This window comes from Staurois parvus, unplaced genomic scaffold, assembly GCF_062004578.1.
Source record: "Staurois parvus isolate SC_StPar_1 unplaced genomic scaffold, SC_StPar_1.0 ptg000578l, whole genome shotgun sequence".
Taxonomy (NCBI): Eukaryota; Metazoa; Chordata; class Amphibia; order Anura; family Ranidae; genus Staurois; species Staurois parvus.
In genome coordinates this window covers 326,943-346,548 of record NW_028318374.1, presented here as the reverse complement: position 1 = coordinate 346,548, position 19,606 = coordinate 326,943, and the positions used below count along the sequence as shown (strand labels likewise).

Below are 19,606 nucleotides of genomic sequence, written 5' to 3'. Positions count from 1 at the left end.
TAAATATTTTTTTTTTCATTTTGGATAGAATAAGGGAGAGTTATAACCCCTGTCGGGTTTTTTTTTTTGCCATCTGTGTCCCATTGGGAAGATTTCATTTTACCTCCTGTTCCATAGCCACAAAAGAAAGAGGAAATCCCTTCAAACTAAGGGAATTCCTGGTTGTCACCAAAGCTAGCATCCCCATTGGAAGATTTCCCCTCTATTCTTGTTCTGGTGACAACTCAAAAGTTAGGATTTTCTTTCACTTTCAGTGATAACAGTAAACAGATAGAGAGGATGAATCTCCTTAACAGAGCACAGACAACAATAAAAACCTGACAGGGGTTGTGATCCCTCTCCACTCTAGCAAAAAGTAAAAAAAAAAAATAAAACTGTAGTCTAGGTTTACACTTATGCATTTTTCATTGCATTTTGCAGAAACGCACAGCAGTCCATTTACCATGATTTCCTGACTGGGCTCCCACCAAGGGGTCGCTCAGACTGACAGCCTAGCAGCTACATTTTGGCAGTATTTCTCCCTCCTTTCTCTAGGGCAGCAACAAACCCCTCTTTTACATGGTATGACCGGCAGGAAGCGGTAACCTTCATGAAGAGAGTGGGCAAACCTGTCCAGCCATGTTAACCCTTCCTTCTCTGGAACCACCAGCTCCACAGGTCAACCTAAGTACACAAAAAAGCATGAGCAAACGAATGCTGTAACTCCTGCGCTGGACGATGAGCTCCACAATGTCAGTAACCCCACATGGAGTACTTTTTGGGAATGCAAGCCTTGCTGCCCTCAACGGACCAGGGAAATCCAAAGAAGCTGTGTGCAAAGAAACAAACAGAGGTCGCACGGGCCTAGTGCATTACCTTCTAAAAATGTGATCTATTGAAGAAAAAGTAGTATACTCACAAAATAATAAAATCAAAGGGCTCTGAGGAAGTTGTTCTGCCTCGAAACGCGTCAGGATTTTGATGCCTACAGTCCCCCAACAGCCACCTTCTAGGGAGATTGGACCATGCTGTATTTTTTGTGATGTGCCTTTGATTTTATTCTTTTGTGAGTATACTACTCCAACCTATCCTTCCAGCCCCAAGTCCCATCTTTAACAAACTCATGCAGACTCCACCTCCGCAACATCGCCAAAATCCGCACGTTCCTAACCCCAGAAACCACTAAACAGCTCATCCATTCCCTCATCATATCACGACTCGATTACTGCAACTCCCTCCTTACTGGCCTGCCTCGCCGCTGGCTATCCCCGCTTCAGTCGATCCTGAATATGGCTGCCAGACTCATCCACCTTTCCAACAGCTCCATCTCCGCCACCCCCCTCTGCCAATCCCTCCACTGGCTTCCGATTGCCCAACGGATCAAATTCAAGATCCTAACACAAAGCCGTCCACCATACTACCCTGAACTACATCACTGACCTGCTATCCAAGTACCACCCAACACGCACACTCCGCTCCTCACAAGACCTCCTTCTCTCTAGTTCCCTGGTCTCCTCCTCCCATGCCTGCCTCCAGGATTTCTCCAGGGTGTCACCCATCCTCTGGAACTCCCTGCCCCTACCCATCAGATTATCACCTACTCTCCTCTCCTTTAGGCGCACCCTGAAAACCCACCTCTTCAGGGAAGCCTACCCCACCCCCTGCTAACCTGCTGACCTCCTCCACTCTTCCTACCACCCCATCCCCCACAGCTATCTCCTCCTATACCACTATCCCCTCCCTCCTAGATTGTAAGCTCCAAGGAGCAGGGCCCTCAATCCCCTCATGTTTTGCATTGTATTGTTATTGTTCTGTCCCCCATTGTAATGTACAGCGCTGAGCGAACTATTGTCGCTTTATAAATACTGTATAATAACAATAATAATAATAATATTCAGTAAATCCCATTTTTAGATCCGTGTGCCCTCTGTTTGTTTCTTTGCACACAACCTAAGTACACAGTGCAACATTTCTACATTGTAGCAAGTTGCTTTGACCGTAAGCATAGTTGGCCTGATTAACCTCAAAGCTTGAACACAGCGGAGGAAAACTTCCTAACACTTCAGAAACTTTTAGAAACACCTGCATATACAGTGAAGGAAATAAGTATTTGATCCCCTGCTGATGTTGAATGTTTGCCCACTCACAAAGAAATGATGAGTCTAAAAATCGAATGTTCGGTGTATTGTAACACTGATAGACAGAATAGCAACAAAAAACTCAAAAAAAATGCATGTCTAACAAATGATGCACTGATTTGCATGTTCATGAGGGAAATAAGTATTTGATCCCCTATCATTCAGCAGGATTTCTGGCTACCAGGTGTCTTTCATACAGGTAACAAGCTGAGATTAGAAGCAGTCTCTTAAAGGGAGTGCTGCTAATCTCATTTTGTTACCTGTATAAAAGACACCTGTGCACAGGAGCAATCAAACAATCAGATTCCAAACTCTCCACCATGGCAAAGACCAAAGAGCTGTCCAAGAATGTCAGCTGGCTCTCAGTTTTACAATCAGGGGCGGACTGACCATTTGGAAACTCAGGCACTGCCCGAGGGCCCGGGGTCAGTAGGGGGTCCCATGAGATGCCCCTGGTACCTTTTTCATTGGCTTTTTTGAGTTTGGTCAAGGACACAGGTTCCCCATGATCCCGTATTGCCCGGGGGCCCCATAAGTTGTCAGTCCGCCCCTGGTTACAATACACCTACCATTCAATATTTAGACTGATCATTTCTCTGTGAGTGGACAAACATTCAAAATCAGCCGGGGATCAAATACTTATTTCCTTCACTGTACATTGTTTTAAAAATAGGGAATTCTACATTTTTCTTAATTTAAGAATATTAAGTAGAAACTAAGTGAACAGTAAATATATAATTACTCATTATGCAGTTCTGCACCGCTGAACGTTCCTATTCTGAATGTTTCTGTATCACTTTGCATAATGAATGAGCAATAAGTGCATAATTGAGTGTGCAGAAAACGCCTCTAACTATCTGCATCCCAGGCCAATCATCTGTCCCTAATCACATGGAACACCTCAAATGTCTAAATAAACACAAACAGCCACAGGGCCCACCAGCCTGCTATTGATTTGTACAGGCATCCTGGCCCAGCTGATTGCACGCACATGCGATCACCTCCATGGTACAGTGATTCTTGTTGGTGTCTAGCCTTGAACAGCTGTTGGTGTTGAAGGACCTTCAAGCTGATATACATACTGAATGTGAGAAAACTTTTTAAGGAGAATTCCATCTTTTGCATAAATAAATAAATGCCCCTATATTGCAAACATGTGCACTTATTACTTTTTTGCATTTGAGTCTGCAAAGAACTATAATTGTGGTCATCAGATTGCAAGTGAAATGCTCCGACCTCTGTAGACTATTCCTCCAGCTCAGGTCCATGCCAAGGTACAGACTTTTAATTACAGACGTTTTAATGGACTACAACTTCGGTGACATCACTGCACTTGTCCTCTATTGAGAACTACAGTTCCTTTGCTACGGGGGGCAGATGGGACTTTTTGTGAATGAATGAAACAGAACTACAGTTCCTTTGTTGCGGGGCCAGTTGGGACTTTTTGTGAATGAATGAAGCAACTGTGCCACCACAACCATGAGCAGCTGTGATGAGTGAAGGTTGGACCTCCTAGGTGGTCTTGTGGAAATATATCTCTCTGGTCACCACTACTTTTAGGAATTGGCTGCTTTTTCCTATAAGGAGCTTTTACTGGTACTCTACCGTGACAAGGTTTAATAGTCTCAGCTGTCACTTTTGCCTAAGCGGTTTCTTCATTCCATCTCAACCAGGACGTTGTGTTATCATCTTTTTGTCCTAAACCTCAGACGAAAGAAAAGGTCCTTCACACCTTGGATGTAGTTCATGCCATTACCTGCTGCTATTCAACAGTTGGATTTCCTCTTTGTGCATTCTGAAGGCCCAAAAGAACGGTCATGGAGCCTCCAAATCTGCCATTTCTCAATGGATTCGGCAATGTATTTCTCAAACTTATGTAACACTACCCCCTTAGGAGTTGCTGAATTATTTTCGGGCTCCCTGTTCCTTTGGACCCCACTCTGAAATCCCAACACCTGCTGACACCACAGTACACTGAGCCAGAATAAACCACCACCAGAAAGTAAGCTCACACCCTGATTGAAGTAATCTGGTAAGAGGTTTATAGCAAACTTTAATATAGCTTGATTACACAGCATAAACAGACTTGTCATGTGCAAGGTCAGTTGATACTTGTGTCAGCTTAAATTAACAAAAGACAACACTTATCACAGTCTGAGTTAATGTTAGCAGGACTGCTTTTCAGAAACTAACCTGATACCTTCAATCTGAGGTGGCTTTACAGTCCCCAGTGATCAGCGAGAACTATCAGACCGGAAGACCAGCACACTTTGGGCCCTCAGGACCTGATGGCAGGGAGGTAGCCTGAAATAAGAAAGAGCTCTTTACCCCAACCAACCAATGTTCTCTTAAATGCGGTGAAGATTCTTCTGAGCGCGTGATGGGGCCCAGTTGGTGCACAATAGGAGGAAGTGTGAGTAATGGTTCTCTGAAGAGCAATGCAATAAAGCAAAGGAAGAATAGCACACCCTCTTGAACGCAGCAATGGACTTATGTAGTGCCCCTTTAAAGCACTAGTCACTACAAGATATAAAGCAGTAAGATGTTAGGCTGGCAGAACTGATTGTTGAGACAGAGCTGCTCCTCTCTAGACTACAAGACTATTGGTACAATGGGGGAAGGTCTGTTTAAAAGAGTAAATTGTTGATAGTGGTGACACTGTGGCTCGGCCTGTCGAATAACTGTCAGTGTTCCCTTTCTTTAGTAATCCTTGGGACTCTCTCACCCGAGGCCTGACATCTGGCGAATCCTGGTGGTCTTTCTCTCTCCTCCAATGCAGCCTCCACGCTCCCTCCAATCCTGCCCACAGCATCCCATCCAGTCACCTGCTGGCAGATTAGCTTTCTAGACAATGCAGCAAAGTCAGCGATCCACAGATTCTCCTTGCCTCTCTTCTCTTTTTTTCCGTGGCCTAATCCAGTCTCCCAGTAGTTAGCACACTCCTCTTTCCAGATCTCTCCCCTCTCACCCTCTGTCCAGTCTCCCAGTCTTTTGTATATATATCCCTCCACCCACACGCCAGCTCCTCTGGGAAATGTAGTTTCTAGATACACTGCTCCTTAGCAAAGTCCTGCGGTTCAGCATACAAGTTCCATGAGGCTTTTGTGCAGAGTGTGAATGCCACTGTTCTGTACACTGCCATCTTTTGTTCACTGTAACATACTTGTAGTAGGGTGTTACACCTAAAGGTGAGCTTCTACTTTTTTTTGGTGAGATCAAATTCTGCTAGAAGTGTTGGTGCCTCCTGGGCTAGTAACCATCAGGCTTTGGTAGCTCAGGTTTGTAAATATGATACTTGATCTTCGGTTCATACTTTTACCAAGCTTTACTGAGTTTGTTCCACTGAGTACACTTCCTTTGGGCAACGCGTTTTGCAGGTTGTTGGTCCTTACCTGTTCATGGTTGGTGGCTGACTGCCACCTTCCCCTCACATCATTGCTTTCGAATGCCCCTCCTTCTCATTGGTTCATGGCTTGCTACGGAAACTGGAGCCTGGACTAACAGAGAGGGATTTTGCCTAGGAGAGGACTTTCTGCCTTTTCTCTCCAGTGTCCAATCACCTGAAGGTGTCAGCATAACCCGATTGCTATGAATATGAAGATGGTCTCTGTCCTGTGATGGACTCAAACAAAAGGATTTTACAGGTAAACCAACAATCTGATTTTCTCATATTCTGCCCAGGCATACATTGTACAAATTATACAGATTCCTTTCAACACCTTTTGGCTCCTCTAGTCTGGTGTTTCTCAACCTTTTTTTCAGTCAAGGCTTTAAAATTATGGATATTCTCATGACAACCCATTGTAAAATGTAATGAGCTATTCTAATAGTTTTACATAACGCAGCAACATCCACACGTGTAGGACACCCAACATTAGAGGTGATTATTCTTACAAAGCAAATATTCCTTTGCAAACTGGAACTGACTAGTATTCCAGTGTTTCTCCTTCAGTTTCTCTCCCTCCTTCAGCTAATGTAACCCCCACTGCCGACGGAGAAGGGCGAGGGAGGGGCAAACAAAGATGCTGTGCAGGCAACCGACGTCCTCCTTGCCAACTAATGATGTAATTGGTTGTTAGGATGCTGGCAGGTTGTAAAAGAGCGCAATGAAAACCAAAACTGAAAGGCAGGCTTGATCCACCTGCTGGCTTGTATACAATTTTTAAAGTGTTACTAAACTCCAGACCCTGCATTCACTATATCTGGTCTCCCCGGACCCTGCATTCACTATATCTGGTCTCCCCGGACCCTGCATTCACTATATCTGGTCTCCCCGGACCCTGCATTCACTATATCCGCTCTCCTCGGACCCTGCATTCACTATATCTGGTCTCCCCGGACCCTGCATTCACTATAACTGGTCTCCTCGGACGCTGCATTCACTATATCTGCTCTCCCGGATCCTGGATTTACTATATCTGCTCTCCCAGGACCCTGCATTCACTATATCTGGTCTCCCAGGACCCTGCATTCACTGTATCTGGTCTCCCCAGACCCTGCATTCACTATATCCGGTCTCCCCAGACCCTGCATTCACTATATCTGGTCTCCCCGGACCCTGCATTCACTATATCTGGTCTCCCCAGACCCTGCATTCACTATATCCGCTCTCCCCGGTCCCTGCAATCACTATATCTGGTCTCCCCGGACCCTGCATTCACTATATCTGGTCTCCCCAAATTCTGCATTCACTATATTCGGTCTCCTCAGACCCTGCATTCACTAAATCCGCTCTCCCCAGACCCTGCATTCACTATATCTGGTCTCCCCAGACCCTGCATTCACTATATCTGGTCTCCCAGGACCCTGCATTCACTATATCCGCCCTCCCGGGTCCCTGCATTCACTATACTTCCTAGACTTTTTCTGAAGGGATCCCTTCAATGATGCCTGCCTGACAGGTGTTATTTCCTATTCTTCAGGCATGGAGTTTTGTGCCCAGCTCCGTGACTGGACAAAGGAGAAATTGGCTGATCAGACTACCACGATTCAAGACATCATCCCTTCAGAAAAAGTCCAGGAAGTGACGAAACGCGCCAGTGACACGTGGCGTCTGACCCACTGACGTTTTCCGGAAGTACAGCCGCGGCCATTTTGGAAGTGGGAACATGCGGAGGTTCCCTTATATGATGTGATCTGTAGATGTGTCTCTGTGATGGGTAGCTGATATCTGCAAATTTTAATGTAAGTTGCCAAATACATTTTTATACTCTATGGTACCTTCTCTAATTGCCCATTCATTTATGAGGAGAGTGGAGGAGGAATTCCAGGACTGATCTGGACCCGGGAGCCTGATGCCATCTCTTATATGTTTGTCAAGTCTGTTTGAAACATCATTGGGGAGAGTGGAGGAGGAATACCAGGATTGATCTGGACCCGGGAGTTTGATGCCATCTCTTATATGTTTTACAAAGTTTGTTTGAAACATTATTGAGGTAATTATCCACTACTACACGAGTTGGAGTGCTGTTTGTTTTGTGCAGTGGGTTAAATAATAACACTAAATCGTCACAGAGTATGATAGCACTGGTCATTTGAGTGGATCGCTATTGTTGGTTGCAGTGCTCACAGATAGAGTGTTTTTCACATTTAGAGTTGTTTATATATTTTATATATATGGGTGTATATGTTTAAGCACATATACTGTATATATATACTTATATATATATTTTTTTTTCACATGCACAATTTTAGTGTTTGATGTGACTCACTATGTATGGCACGTTTTTCCTTTTGATTTAAGGCTAATACACTATGTTGTGTTTCTTTTGGTTTTTGAGGTATATGAATATTTGGACATTACTTGAAGATTGAAAATAAGAGATATTTTCTTGGAAGAAAAAAGAGGACTATAGTTTTTTTGGAATTGCACTTGTGGACATTTGGATAAGGAGGATATTTATCTATATTTATTTTATTTCTATTATTTATTTATTATTCTCTATTTTATTTATGATTACTTTTTTAATGTATTAATATAATTTTGGAAAGGAAAAAGACTTTATAATTTATAGTTTTGTCAGCTTTCAAGGGTGGAAGTTAATGTTTTTCCTTGGGTTTATTTCAATAATTTAAAATTATAGTGTGCTAATTTAGCTACTTATGAAGGTCAACATTGCCCGACTTCAGCCGGAAGAATGGCGTAAATTATTGCAGGAACAGAGAGGAATTTTATGTGATAAAGGTTTGCTGAATGTGACATAAGTTTGGTACAGAACTGGAAAAGTGTTGCATAAAGAAGGATAGTTGGAAGGAATTCAAGAAAATGGCGATTGTATAATGTATGTGTATCACAAAATTGAAAATGGAAGTGTGCTAAAACCACCGCCCTATGACGATAGAATTCAGAACAAAGGAGGACAGGAACAGCCCTGCCCTTCGTCTAATGCCTACTTTATTCCCACCACCCCAGCCCTGCCCAGTACACTTCCCACCAACAGCCATCTTGCTGCACCTGTATTGTCACTTCCTGCCCTGCCCAGTACACTTCCTGGTAGCAGCCATCTTGCTGCACCTGTATTGTCACTTCCTGCCTTGCCCAGTACACTTCCTGGTAGCAGCCATTTGCTGCACCTGTATTGTCACTTCCTGTCCAGCCCAGTGCACTTCCGCCTGGTGGCCATCTTGGTACACCTGGAAGGCCTAAATAAGGCATATACCCAGTTCTCCCTGTTCTAAACCAGGATGGTTTCTACCACACTCCCGTTTTCCCCAATATGGAAGTGTCACCTTCACAAGCCGGATACATGTATGACAATGCATTCGAGTCTGATGATTAACAACCACAAGCAGGAAGGATGCCGATAGGTATGACTCCCAAACCTATGTCAGATGTCCAATTGAATGACGATGCATCTGAATGGAGTGATCAACAGCTGCAAGCGACAAGGGCGCCAATAGATTTGACTCCCAAACCCACGCACAGTGGGTTACAACCTAAACAGGAACAGTACACAAGACAGCCCTGACATTCAAGATTACCGGAAGGGGCACCGGTAATGTATGTCGCTTTTACCCCATCACAAGCAGCGGCTTTAGTGACGAGTCTGCCTGACCAAGAGAAACAGCCAATGCCCTTTTACCGCAGGGTAGTGCAGATACAAGAAACTTACTCAGCTGCTTGGAAAGACCTGCTCAGTCTATGCCAAATTAAAGCAGGACATGTTTTCTGGCCAGTTATGCAGACGGCCTTCAATGATGCCTGCCTGACAATTGTTATTTCCTATTCTTCAGGCGTGGAGTTTTGTGCCCAGCTCCGTGACTGGGCAAAGGAGAAATTGGCGGATCAGACTACCACGATTCAAGACATCACCCAAGATAAAGGGGAGTCTGTGGAGAAGTATTATGCCAGACTCATACAGGCCTTTGATGATCTGGGCTTCTCTCAATATGAAAAGGCACACACCCACATGCTCTCAACAGTTTTTGTCTCAGGGCTCAAAGAGGATATCAGGAAAAGGTCTGATGGTGTCCCGCCCTGAGTACCGCTCTATGAAGATGTCTGACTTACTGTTGGTGCCAGAGGCATAGAAAACCAAAAAGGGAAAAAAAAAGCGCCCCTTATGGTGGTCAATGACGAAGATCCCACCTACACTCGTCCACCACCATTGTCCAATATGAGGGAAAGGCTCACCTGTTATAACTGTGGAAACGGGGACACTTTAGAAGAGAATGCAAAGCCCCAAGATATCCCAGACAAGACAGGGACCCCCGGGAAGGGCAGCGCGAATATCAACCACCACGCCCCAACTCTCCTTAGGAAATGGGCAAACCCGTGTCACCCCTTATGGCAGTATCCTCAAACAAGACTGGGGGACCGTGTAGCTGTAATCCAGGATATTCCCCAACCTAAGGCAGCTAAAAAACTGCATGCCTTTCTTGGACTCATAGCCTACTGCATTGCATGGATCCCTGATGCATCGGTCCGTATGCAACCACTCTATGATGCTCTCAAGTCTGTGCCATTTACCTTGTCAAGCGAGGCCCTGGACAATTTTATTCTGCTGAAGCAAGCAATATCCACCGCTCCTGCCTTGGGACTTCCAGATTATGAGAAACCTTTCAAACTGTTTGTGTCAGAAAATCAAGGTCACGCCACGGGGGTCCTAGCTCAAGAACATGGAGGGCAAACCAGACCCATTGGGTACTATTCTTGCCATTTGGACCCCGTAGCTAGGGGTGGTCCTTCATGTTTAAGAGCCGTCTTCGCTGCTCAAGCACTGTTGGACAAAACTTCAGATCTCATTTTAGCACACCCCCTGTTTCTTCTGGCACCGCATGACATTGCTGCCATCCTGAATCAGGTACAACCCCGACACCTGTCCACAGCCAGACATCTACGATTGCAAATCTCCCTCCTCATTCCTGACAATGTGACCCTCCAAAGGTGTCTCACCCTCAACCCAGCCACCCTTCTGCCATTTTTCGAGGGGGGAGAAGAAGGTGAAGGTGAAGAAAGAGATCTCTGCACTACTCCACATGACTGCCTTGAAATGATGCGCATGGAAACCACACATCTTCCTACAGTGAGTGAAATTCCTCTGGAAAACCCTGATTGCACACTTTTTGTGGATGGCTCCAGATATGCAGATGAAGGAGGCAAGTACCACACAGGTTATGCTGTGACCTCGGAATTTGAAATTCTACAAGCAGGAGCATTATCACCAACTTTATCTGCCCAGGAAGCAGAGCTTCAAGCCCTCACTACAGCGTGTAAGATGGCAGAAGGTAAAAGAGCCAATATTTACACAGACTCAAGGTACGCCTTTGGAGTAGCGCATGACTTCGGTATCATCTGGAAAGCCAGAGGGTTTCTGACAGTGGCTGGAACACTGGTAAAACACGGCCCAGCCATCAAGGATTTAATGGATGCACTGCTCCTGCCTGACCAAGTGGCTGTCTTGAAGGTTAAAGCACATGGTAAACTGAATTCTCAAGAGGCCAGAGGGAACCACTTGGTGGATATAGCTGCCAAAGAAGCAGCGAAAAACCAACAAAAAACGTCTGAGGTGGCTGAAGAGGAGAGTGAGACCTCAGTACAGATACTTTTGGCGGTGCATGTGCCATCTGACAAGCAATACCTGATCTCTATGCAAATGGATGCATATACAGAAGAAAGGCTGGAATGGATTGATAAAGGAGCAGACTACAATGGAGAATTGTATTCGATGAAAGGAAAAAACTTGTTTACCAAAACATATGTATCCAGCAGTTGTCCAATGGGCCCATGGACATGCACATCTCTCTAAGAACTTAATGAACTCTTTGATCAGCAAGTATTACTGGGCTCCAGGGATAACGACCTTAACCAGAAATTACTGCGCTTCGTGTGTAGTATGTGCAAAATGCAACCCAGGGAGGACGGAAAAGACACCGCAGAAACATCTGGCAAAACCCCTCTATCCATTCCAGAGGGTACAGATTGATCATATACAGATGCCAAAAAGTGGCCAATTTGCCCTAGTGGTGGTGGGCATGTTCTCTGGTTGGCCGGAAGCCTATGCTGTTACAAACATGACAGCCAAGACCACGGCTAAGAAACTACTGAGTGAGGTAGTCTGTTGATTTGGGGTCCCAGAGGTGATAGAGAGTGATCAAGGTCCAGCCTTCATAGCAACCCTTACAAAAGAGATTTGGACAGCACTGGGGGTCGAGTTTGCCCTACACACCCCATATCACCCTCAAAGCAGTGGGAAGGTAGAAAGGATGAATGGGACTCTAAAAAACAGGATGCTAAAGATGGCCCAAGAGACTAACATGAGTTGGCCAGACAGTTTGCCCATTGCTCTGTTTAGTGCCAGACACACACCCCCGGGGGAAACATGCCCTGTCCCCTTATGAAATTTTGTTTAGCTCAGCCCCCAAACTTGGCTGTTACTTTCCGCAACAGTTGCAATTACAATCTGATGTGTTAACTGATTAAATGACTGCATTATCACGTGAATTAACCCGTATCTATGTCCAAGTGTTTTCTCCATTCCAGATTCTGAGTCAGATACAGGAACTCACAGCCTATTACCCGGAGATTGGGTATTAGTAAAGACATTTATGAGGAAACATTCCCTTGAGCCAAGATATGATGGTCCATTCCAAGTTCTGCTGACCACAGCCACTTCTGTCAAGGTGGCCGGGAAGAACACTTGGATACACGCCGCCCACTGCAAGAAAGTCCCAACCCCTGAGGACAAGGTGTCATCTACACCATGACAGCTATGTTGTATATCCTTTTTCTTATGAGTCTGACAGAGGCTCAACAGGTGGATATCACCGAAATAGGTGACACCACTATATTTTGGTACAACTCATCCAACATTCATGTAGCTATTTTCACTTTTGATTTCTGTAGTATAGATCCCATGTGGTGCTATGACCATAATCTATATGGTTTTGACACAACGAGCATGTTCCGATAGTAGTGACCAGGTATATATATATGTGTCATGGATGAGTACTGGGGACCAAAAGATTAGAATCAGATTGGAAGGGATTTGGACTGGTGAGTATGATCTTGCAAAGGTCATTATGCCTCTCCACATCCTAACAGAAGATACCCCTGACACATACACTGACTCAGCATCTAGGCACAGGAGGAAGCGGACAGCTCCCTCCGGAAGTTTTGACCCACATGTGTATATAGATGCCACTGGAGTCCCAAGGGGGGTGCCTAATAAATTAAATAATAAATAAAGCCAGAGACCAAGTAAAAGCAGGCTTTGAATCCCTGATTCCCATGATAACTGTTAATAAAAATGTAGATTGGATAAATTACATATACTACAACCAACAGAGGTTTGTGAATTACACCAGAGATGCCCTCCAAGGAATCGTTGACCAGTTAGCCCCTACATCCTACATGACATTCCAGAATAGGATGGCTCTGGACATGATTTTAGCAGAAAAAGGAGGTGTCTGTAAAATGATAGAAGGAACCGGAACATGTACATATATTCCTGACAATACTGGCCCGAATGGTAAGGTTACTCTGGCTATAAAGAAATTAGAAGATCTGTCAGTGGAGCTGAAGAAGAACTCAGGTATCACAGACCCGTGGGATCAATATTTTAGCTGGATGAGTGGGTGGCAAAAAGTGCTCGCCCAAATAGGGGTAACGGTATTAATAATTCTAGTTCTTTTAGCTCTGATTGTATGTTGTATTCTATCATTTGTAAAGAAGTTAATAAGCAAGGCTGTAGACAACAGCACACCTATATTTCTCCATCAAGAAGAGGAGGACCCCTTTGTGATGGAAGAGGATGAACCTTTCACTCCTCTACAGTACCTCCCCGTCAACAGCAATTTCACAATTTTGTAGGGATAGCATCTGACTTCCTTATGTACAAAGTCTGTGGCAAGGGGGGTGATGAAATAGTCATCACCTGTCTAACGTACAGCATAAAAGAGTTCCAAGGTACATAAGGACAGATGAGCTAGGTTTTATAGGGACAGAGAAAAATAGTCATTTTAAGGGGGGACTGTGATGAATTTGGTAAAATGCCTATTCTGTTTCCTGCTTAAAATATACATTTTATACATATTTACTTTGATACTTTTTCATATTTCTAAATATATGTGTTGTGCGTATATATATATATTTTTGTCTGCTGGGCTTTGCAGTCCTCCTTAACTTGTTTGCTCAGAGTGATGTTCTCAACCCTTCCCTTCGCACTGAGAGGATTTTACTTAGATTTTGACTATGTGAGGGGGAGTGAAAAAAAGATAACGGGCGAGAAGCAAGCTTCAAGTTTCTACATTTCTCCTATATTTCAGCCAAGCAAAATGTGCCTTTTAGAATGTGACTGTATATACGTAATAGTGACGTATACTCTATTGTTTTCTATGTATTGAAGGTTAAGCACCGCCCTGTAATAAACAGAGATGAGATGATGTGAAAGTGGTTGTACTGGACAGTTGTCCGTGTAATTATTTTCCGGCGTGCACGCAATCCATATCTCAAAATTAGGAACAGCAGCAGAAATCCTACCCTGAGCCGGATTGTGGCTCTCACAGCCTTTTTACATTCACTATATCTGGTCTCCCCGGATCCTGCATTCAGTATACTAAACAATATGATAGTGTGACAAGAACACACCTATCTGAAAAAGAAGGTTTCTAAGTAATCCACGCGGAGTAGTGTAATTCAGTATATCTGGTCTCCCCGGACCCTGCATTCAGTATATCTGGTCTCCTCGGACCCTGCATTCAGTATATCTGGTCTCCCCGGACCCTGCATTCAGTATATTTGGTCTCCCCGGACCCTGCATTCAGTATATCTGGTCTCCCCGGACCCTGCATTCACAATATCTGGTCTCCCAGGACCCTACATTCACTATATCTGGTCTCCCCGGACCCTGCATTCACTATATCTGGTCTCCCCGGACCCTGCATTCACTATATCTGCTCTCCCCGGACCCTGCATTCACTATATCCGCTCTCCCCGTACCCTGCACTCACGATATCTGGTCTCCCTGGACCTTGCATTCACTATATCTGGTCTCCCCGGACCCTGCATTCACTATATCTGGTCTCCCCAGACCCTGCATTCACTATATCTGCTCTCCCCAGACCCTGCATTCACTATATCCGCTCTCCCTGGACCCTGCATTCATTACATCTGGGCTCCCAGGATATTGCATTCACTGTATCTGGTCTCCCAGGACCAGGGGCGGACTGACAACTCATGGGGTCCCCGGGCAATAAGGGATCATGGGGCCCCTGTGTCCTTGCCCAAACTCAAAAAAGCCTATGAAAAAGGTACCAGGGGCATCTCATTGGGCCCCCTACTGACCCAGGACCCTCGGGCAGTGCCCGAGTTTCCAAATGGTCAGTCCACCCCTGCCCCGGACCCTGCATTCACTATATCTGCTCTCCCAGGACCCAAAAATTCACTATATCTGGTCTCCCCGGACCCTGCATTCACTATATCTGGTCCCCCCGGACCCTGCACTCACTATATCTGGTCTCCTCGGACCCTGCATTCACTATATCTGGTCTCCCAGGACCCTGCATTCACTATATCTGGTCTCCCCGGACCCTGCATTCACTATATCTGGTCCCCCCGGACCCTGCATTCACTATATCTGGTCCCCCCGGACCCTGCATTCACTATATCTGCTCTCCCCGGACCCTGCATTCACTATATCTGGTCTCCCCGAACCCTGCATTCACTATATCCGGTCTCCCCGGACCCTGCATTCAGTATATCTGGACTCCCCGGACCCTGTATTTACTATATCTGGTCTCCCCGGACCCTGCATTCACTATATCTGGTCTCCCTGGACCCTGCATTCACTATATCCAGTCTCCTCGGACCCTGCACTCACTATATCTGGTCTCCCTGGGCCCTGCATTCACTATATCCGGTCTCCCCGGAATCTGCATTTACTATATCTGGTCTCCCCAGACCCTGCATTCACTATATCTGGTCTCCCCGGACCCTGCACTCACTATATCTGGTCTCCCACAGTACACACAACATGGAAATGCAATTACTGTAGTAAATATAAACTGCTAAATACCTTTTCTCATCAGCAGTTAGAGCAGTCTTGTGACTTCTGTCAGTGTCCAGCAGAGCACTGGTTAAAGCTTGTAGAAGGAGTTTTCTTTCCGCTCTAGGAGGATGCAGAACCCCTGACCTCTGTCTGGACAGTACTGGTTGGCCCTGTGCTGATCACATGCACTCTCCCAAGAGAAAAAAAAACCTCTCTAGCAATAAACATCAAACTGAGCATGTGCAGACTTGCCACTGCTGCTCTGTACTATGGCAGAAGGATTGGAGACAGTGAAAGAAAGGGAGAAACAGAGAAGACAGGATCAAACAGCCTCTTTACACAATGCAGAGGATTAACCCCTTAGGTTCCACAGTGAGAATAACAAGCATGCTTTACTGCATCTACAGACTGATTGTACTGTTGTGGGTTTACTAACACTTAAAGCGATTTGCCAAGGCACCTCTGAAAATGTGTGAAGGCACCCCGGGATGAGAAAGGCTGCTCTAGTCATTTCAGACTCTACAAATGTGTATCTGTCATTGTTCCAGGCTCACTGAGGAAGAACAACTGAATGTCAAGTACAAAAAAAAAAAGTGTGAGCCGCAGACAGAGAAGTAAATACAGAATCAGGTGAATGCCAAGTTGTGAGATTGCTGGGGACTATTACTCGGTGTTGGGTTTATTTATTGCTGGAAGCCATGCACTCCGAACAGTCCTTGTCCGGGAAGATTCATAGAGGAGGTCATGTGGATGGGAAGGTGAACACAAACCAGTCTAAGTGCCAACTATGACAAAGCACAGGAAGCAATGTAACAGGGACAATGGAAAGCAATCCAGGGCCAGTGTCATGACTGCGACCCGCCTCCTGGTTTTATCCTCTCCGGCCAGCTCTCCCGAGATTTCATGTCTCTCCAGCCCTCCCCGCTGCCATTGGCTACGTGTGAGTCACTGACAGTGTGTAATCCAATGTGCTACCAGCAGGGGCGGACTGACAACTCATGGGGCCCCCGGCAATAGGGGATCATGGGGCCCCTGTGTCCTCGCCCACACTCAAACCACACCCAAAAAAACCTATGAAAGGTACCAGAGGCATCTCATGGGGCCCCCTGCTGACCCCGGGCCCTCGGGCAGTGGCTAAATGGTCAGTCCGCCCCTGGGTACCAGTATGATAGGAGTATAAAAGTAATATCACACCCCAGTACCAAACTGCACTCCTGTACTGGAGAGTCCCACTATCACAATAGAGGCAGCCCCCTTCACATCAGAGTCCCCCCATTACATCAGAGTCAGTTCCCTTCACATCAGAGTCTCCCCATTACATCAGAGTCAGCCCCCTTCACATCAGAGTCCCCCCATTACACCAGAGCCAGCCCCCTTCACATCAGAGTCCCCCCATTACAACAGAGTCAGTTCCCTTCACATCAGAGCCCCCCCCCCCATTACATCAGAGTCAGTTCCCTTCACATCGGAGTCCCCCCCCATTACAACAGAGTCAGTTCCCTTCACATCGGAGCCCCCCCCCATTACATCAGAGTCAGTTCCCTTCACATCAGAGTCCCCCCATTACATCAGAGTCAGTTCCCTTCACATCGGAGTCCCCCCCCATTACATCAGAGTCAGTTCCCTTTACATCAGAGTCCCCCCGATTACATCAGCATCAGTACCCTTCAGATCAGGGCCCCCCAATTACATCATAATAAGCCCCCTTCACATCAGAGTCCCCCCCCCATTACATCAGAGTCAGCCCTTTTCACATTAGAGTCTCTCCATTAAATCAGAGCATTCCCCTTTTTCACATCAGTGCCCCCTTTCCTCACATTAGGGGCTCTTTTCTCAAATTAGAGTCCCTCTATTACATTAGAGCCCCCCCCAATCAAGTTTTAGTCCCCCCATCACACTGAAGTCCCCTTTTCACATTAGATTCTCTACTATACATCAGAGTCCCACCATCACACTAAAGTCAGCCCCCTTCACATCACTGTACCCTTATTTCACCAGAGTCTCCCTTTCACATTAGAGTACCTACTACATATCAGAGTCCCACCATCACATCAGAGTCCCCCTTCACACGTGAGTCCCTATTACATCACAATTGGCCCCCTACACATCAGAGTGCCTCCAATACATCACAGGCCCCCTCCCTTCACACCAGTTTCCCTTCTTCACATTAGAGTCCTTCTATTACATTATAGTCCCCCTTCACATCAGAGTCCCCCTTCACATCAGAGTCCCCTATTACATCGAATTTGGCCCCCTTTACATCAGAGTCCCCCCCCCCACCTCCCTTCACTCCAGTTTCACGTCTTCACATTAGAGTCCCTCTATTGCTTTACATTGCTTCATTATTTTAGAGTCCCCCTTCACTTGAAAGTCCCCATTGCATCACAATCAGTCCTCTTCACATCAGAGTCCCCCATTAAATCATAGCCCCCTCCCTTCACACTGGTTTCCCTTCTTCACATTAGAGTCCTTCTATTACATTATAGTCTCCTATTACATCAGAGTCCCCCTTTCCCATTAGAGTCACACTTTACATCAGGGTCCCACCATTACATTAGAATCACCCTCTTCACATCACAGTCTTTGCATTATATCAGAGTCACCCATTTCACATTAGAGCCCTCCATGACAACAGAGTCAGCCCTTTTCACATAGGAGTCCCCCCATTACATTAGAGCCCCGTTCAAATTAAAGTTCCTCCATTTTATTAGAGCCCCCCCATCACATCAGAGTCCTTCTATTACATTATAGTTCCCCTCGGGGTGGACTGACTATTTGGGCACCCGGGCACTGCCCAAGGGCCTGGGGTCAGTAGGGGGCCCCATGAAATGCCCCTGTTACCTTGCATAGGCTTTTTTGGGTGTGGTTTGAGTGTGGGCAAGGACACAGGGGCCCCATGAGTTGTCAGTCCACCCCTGGTTTCCCTTATCATTTTAGAGTCCCCCTTACTCTTTAGAGTCCCCCCCTCTCGAATCACAGTCCCTGCATTACATCTGAGCTCCCCTTCATATGAGTCTCCTCCATCACAGCACACCACACCAGGGTTTCTCCATCACATCAGAATATCCCTATCACATCAGAGTCCCCCTCCTTACATTAGAGCTCCCCTTCACATTAGAGTCCCCCCATTACATCACAGTCAGCCCACTTCACATCAGTATCCATCCATGACATCAAATACCCCCTGCCCCCCCCCCCCCCACACACACACACACACACACTCACACAAACACACACATGCACACCAGGTTCTCCTCTTCACATTAGAACCCCTCTATTATTATTATTATTATACAGGATTTATGTAGCGCCAACAGTTTGCTCAGCGCTTTACTAAATGAAGGCAGACATGACAGTTACAATACAATTTGGTACAAGAGGAAACAGAGGGCCCGGCTCGTTAGAGTTTACAATCTAGGAGACATTGTAGTTCCCCATTACATCAGAGTCCCCCTTCACATGAAAGTCCCCTTTTACATCTGAGTTCCAGCATCACATCAAGGTCAGTCCCATTCACATCACAATCCCCTCATTACACCAGAGTCGCCCACTTCACATTAGAGACCTGCATTACATCAGTACTGTGGAAGGAATAGTGCCTGCAGAGCAGTTGGTGAAAGAAGGTTTATTAAAAATGATTCTAACTTAAATGTGATAAACTCAAATAAATAAATAAATACATTTATAATTGTGACAGTCCCATACATCATGATTGTGATCCAAAATCGATATTTGATATTTGAAAATATCAATTTTGGATCACAATCATGATTTATGGGACTGTCATAATTATAAATTGATTTATTTATTTATTTGAGTTTATCACATTTAAGTTATAATCATTTTTAATAAGGCATCATTTATTGTTATTATTTTACAAATTAATTGAAATATTTATCACATTAATGTATTGATGGTAATTATGGAATAAGACACATTTGATTATATATTTAGTCAATTATTCACTTTACTGGGAATGCTTTGGAGATATTTAACCCCTTG

At 45.4% G+C, this 19,606-nt stretch overlaps 1 protein-coding gene across 1 annotated transcript; it reads left to right on the top strand.

The window, feature by feature from the left end:
• Positions 1–9,679: 9,679 nt before the first annotated feature.
• Positions 9,680–11,365, top strand: LOC149450211 (uncharacterized). The gene is made up of 2 exons (XM_089692208.1): positions 9,680–10,043; positions 10,290–11,365. Exons 1-2 carry the CDS (start codon positions 9,680–9,682, stop codon positions 11,363–11,365), a joined length of 1,440 nt encoding a protein of 479 aa, XP_089548334.1.
• The last annotated feature ends 8,241 nt before the right edge of the window (positions 11,366–19,606 follow it).

Coding starts and splice junctions, on each gene's coding strand:
- LOC149450211 (XM_089692208.1), top strand. CDS start 9,680: ATGGTGGTCAATGACGAAGATCCCACCTACACTCGTCCACCACCATTG. Junction 10,044..10,289: donor GATCCCTGATGCATCGGTCC/GTATGCAACCAC, acceptor TGGACCCCGTAG/CTAGGGGTGGTCCTTCATGT.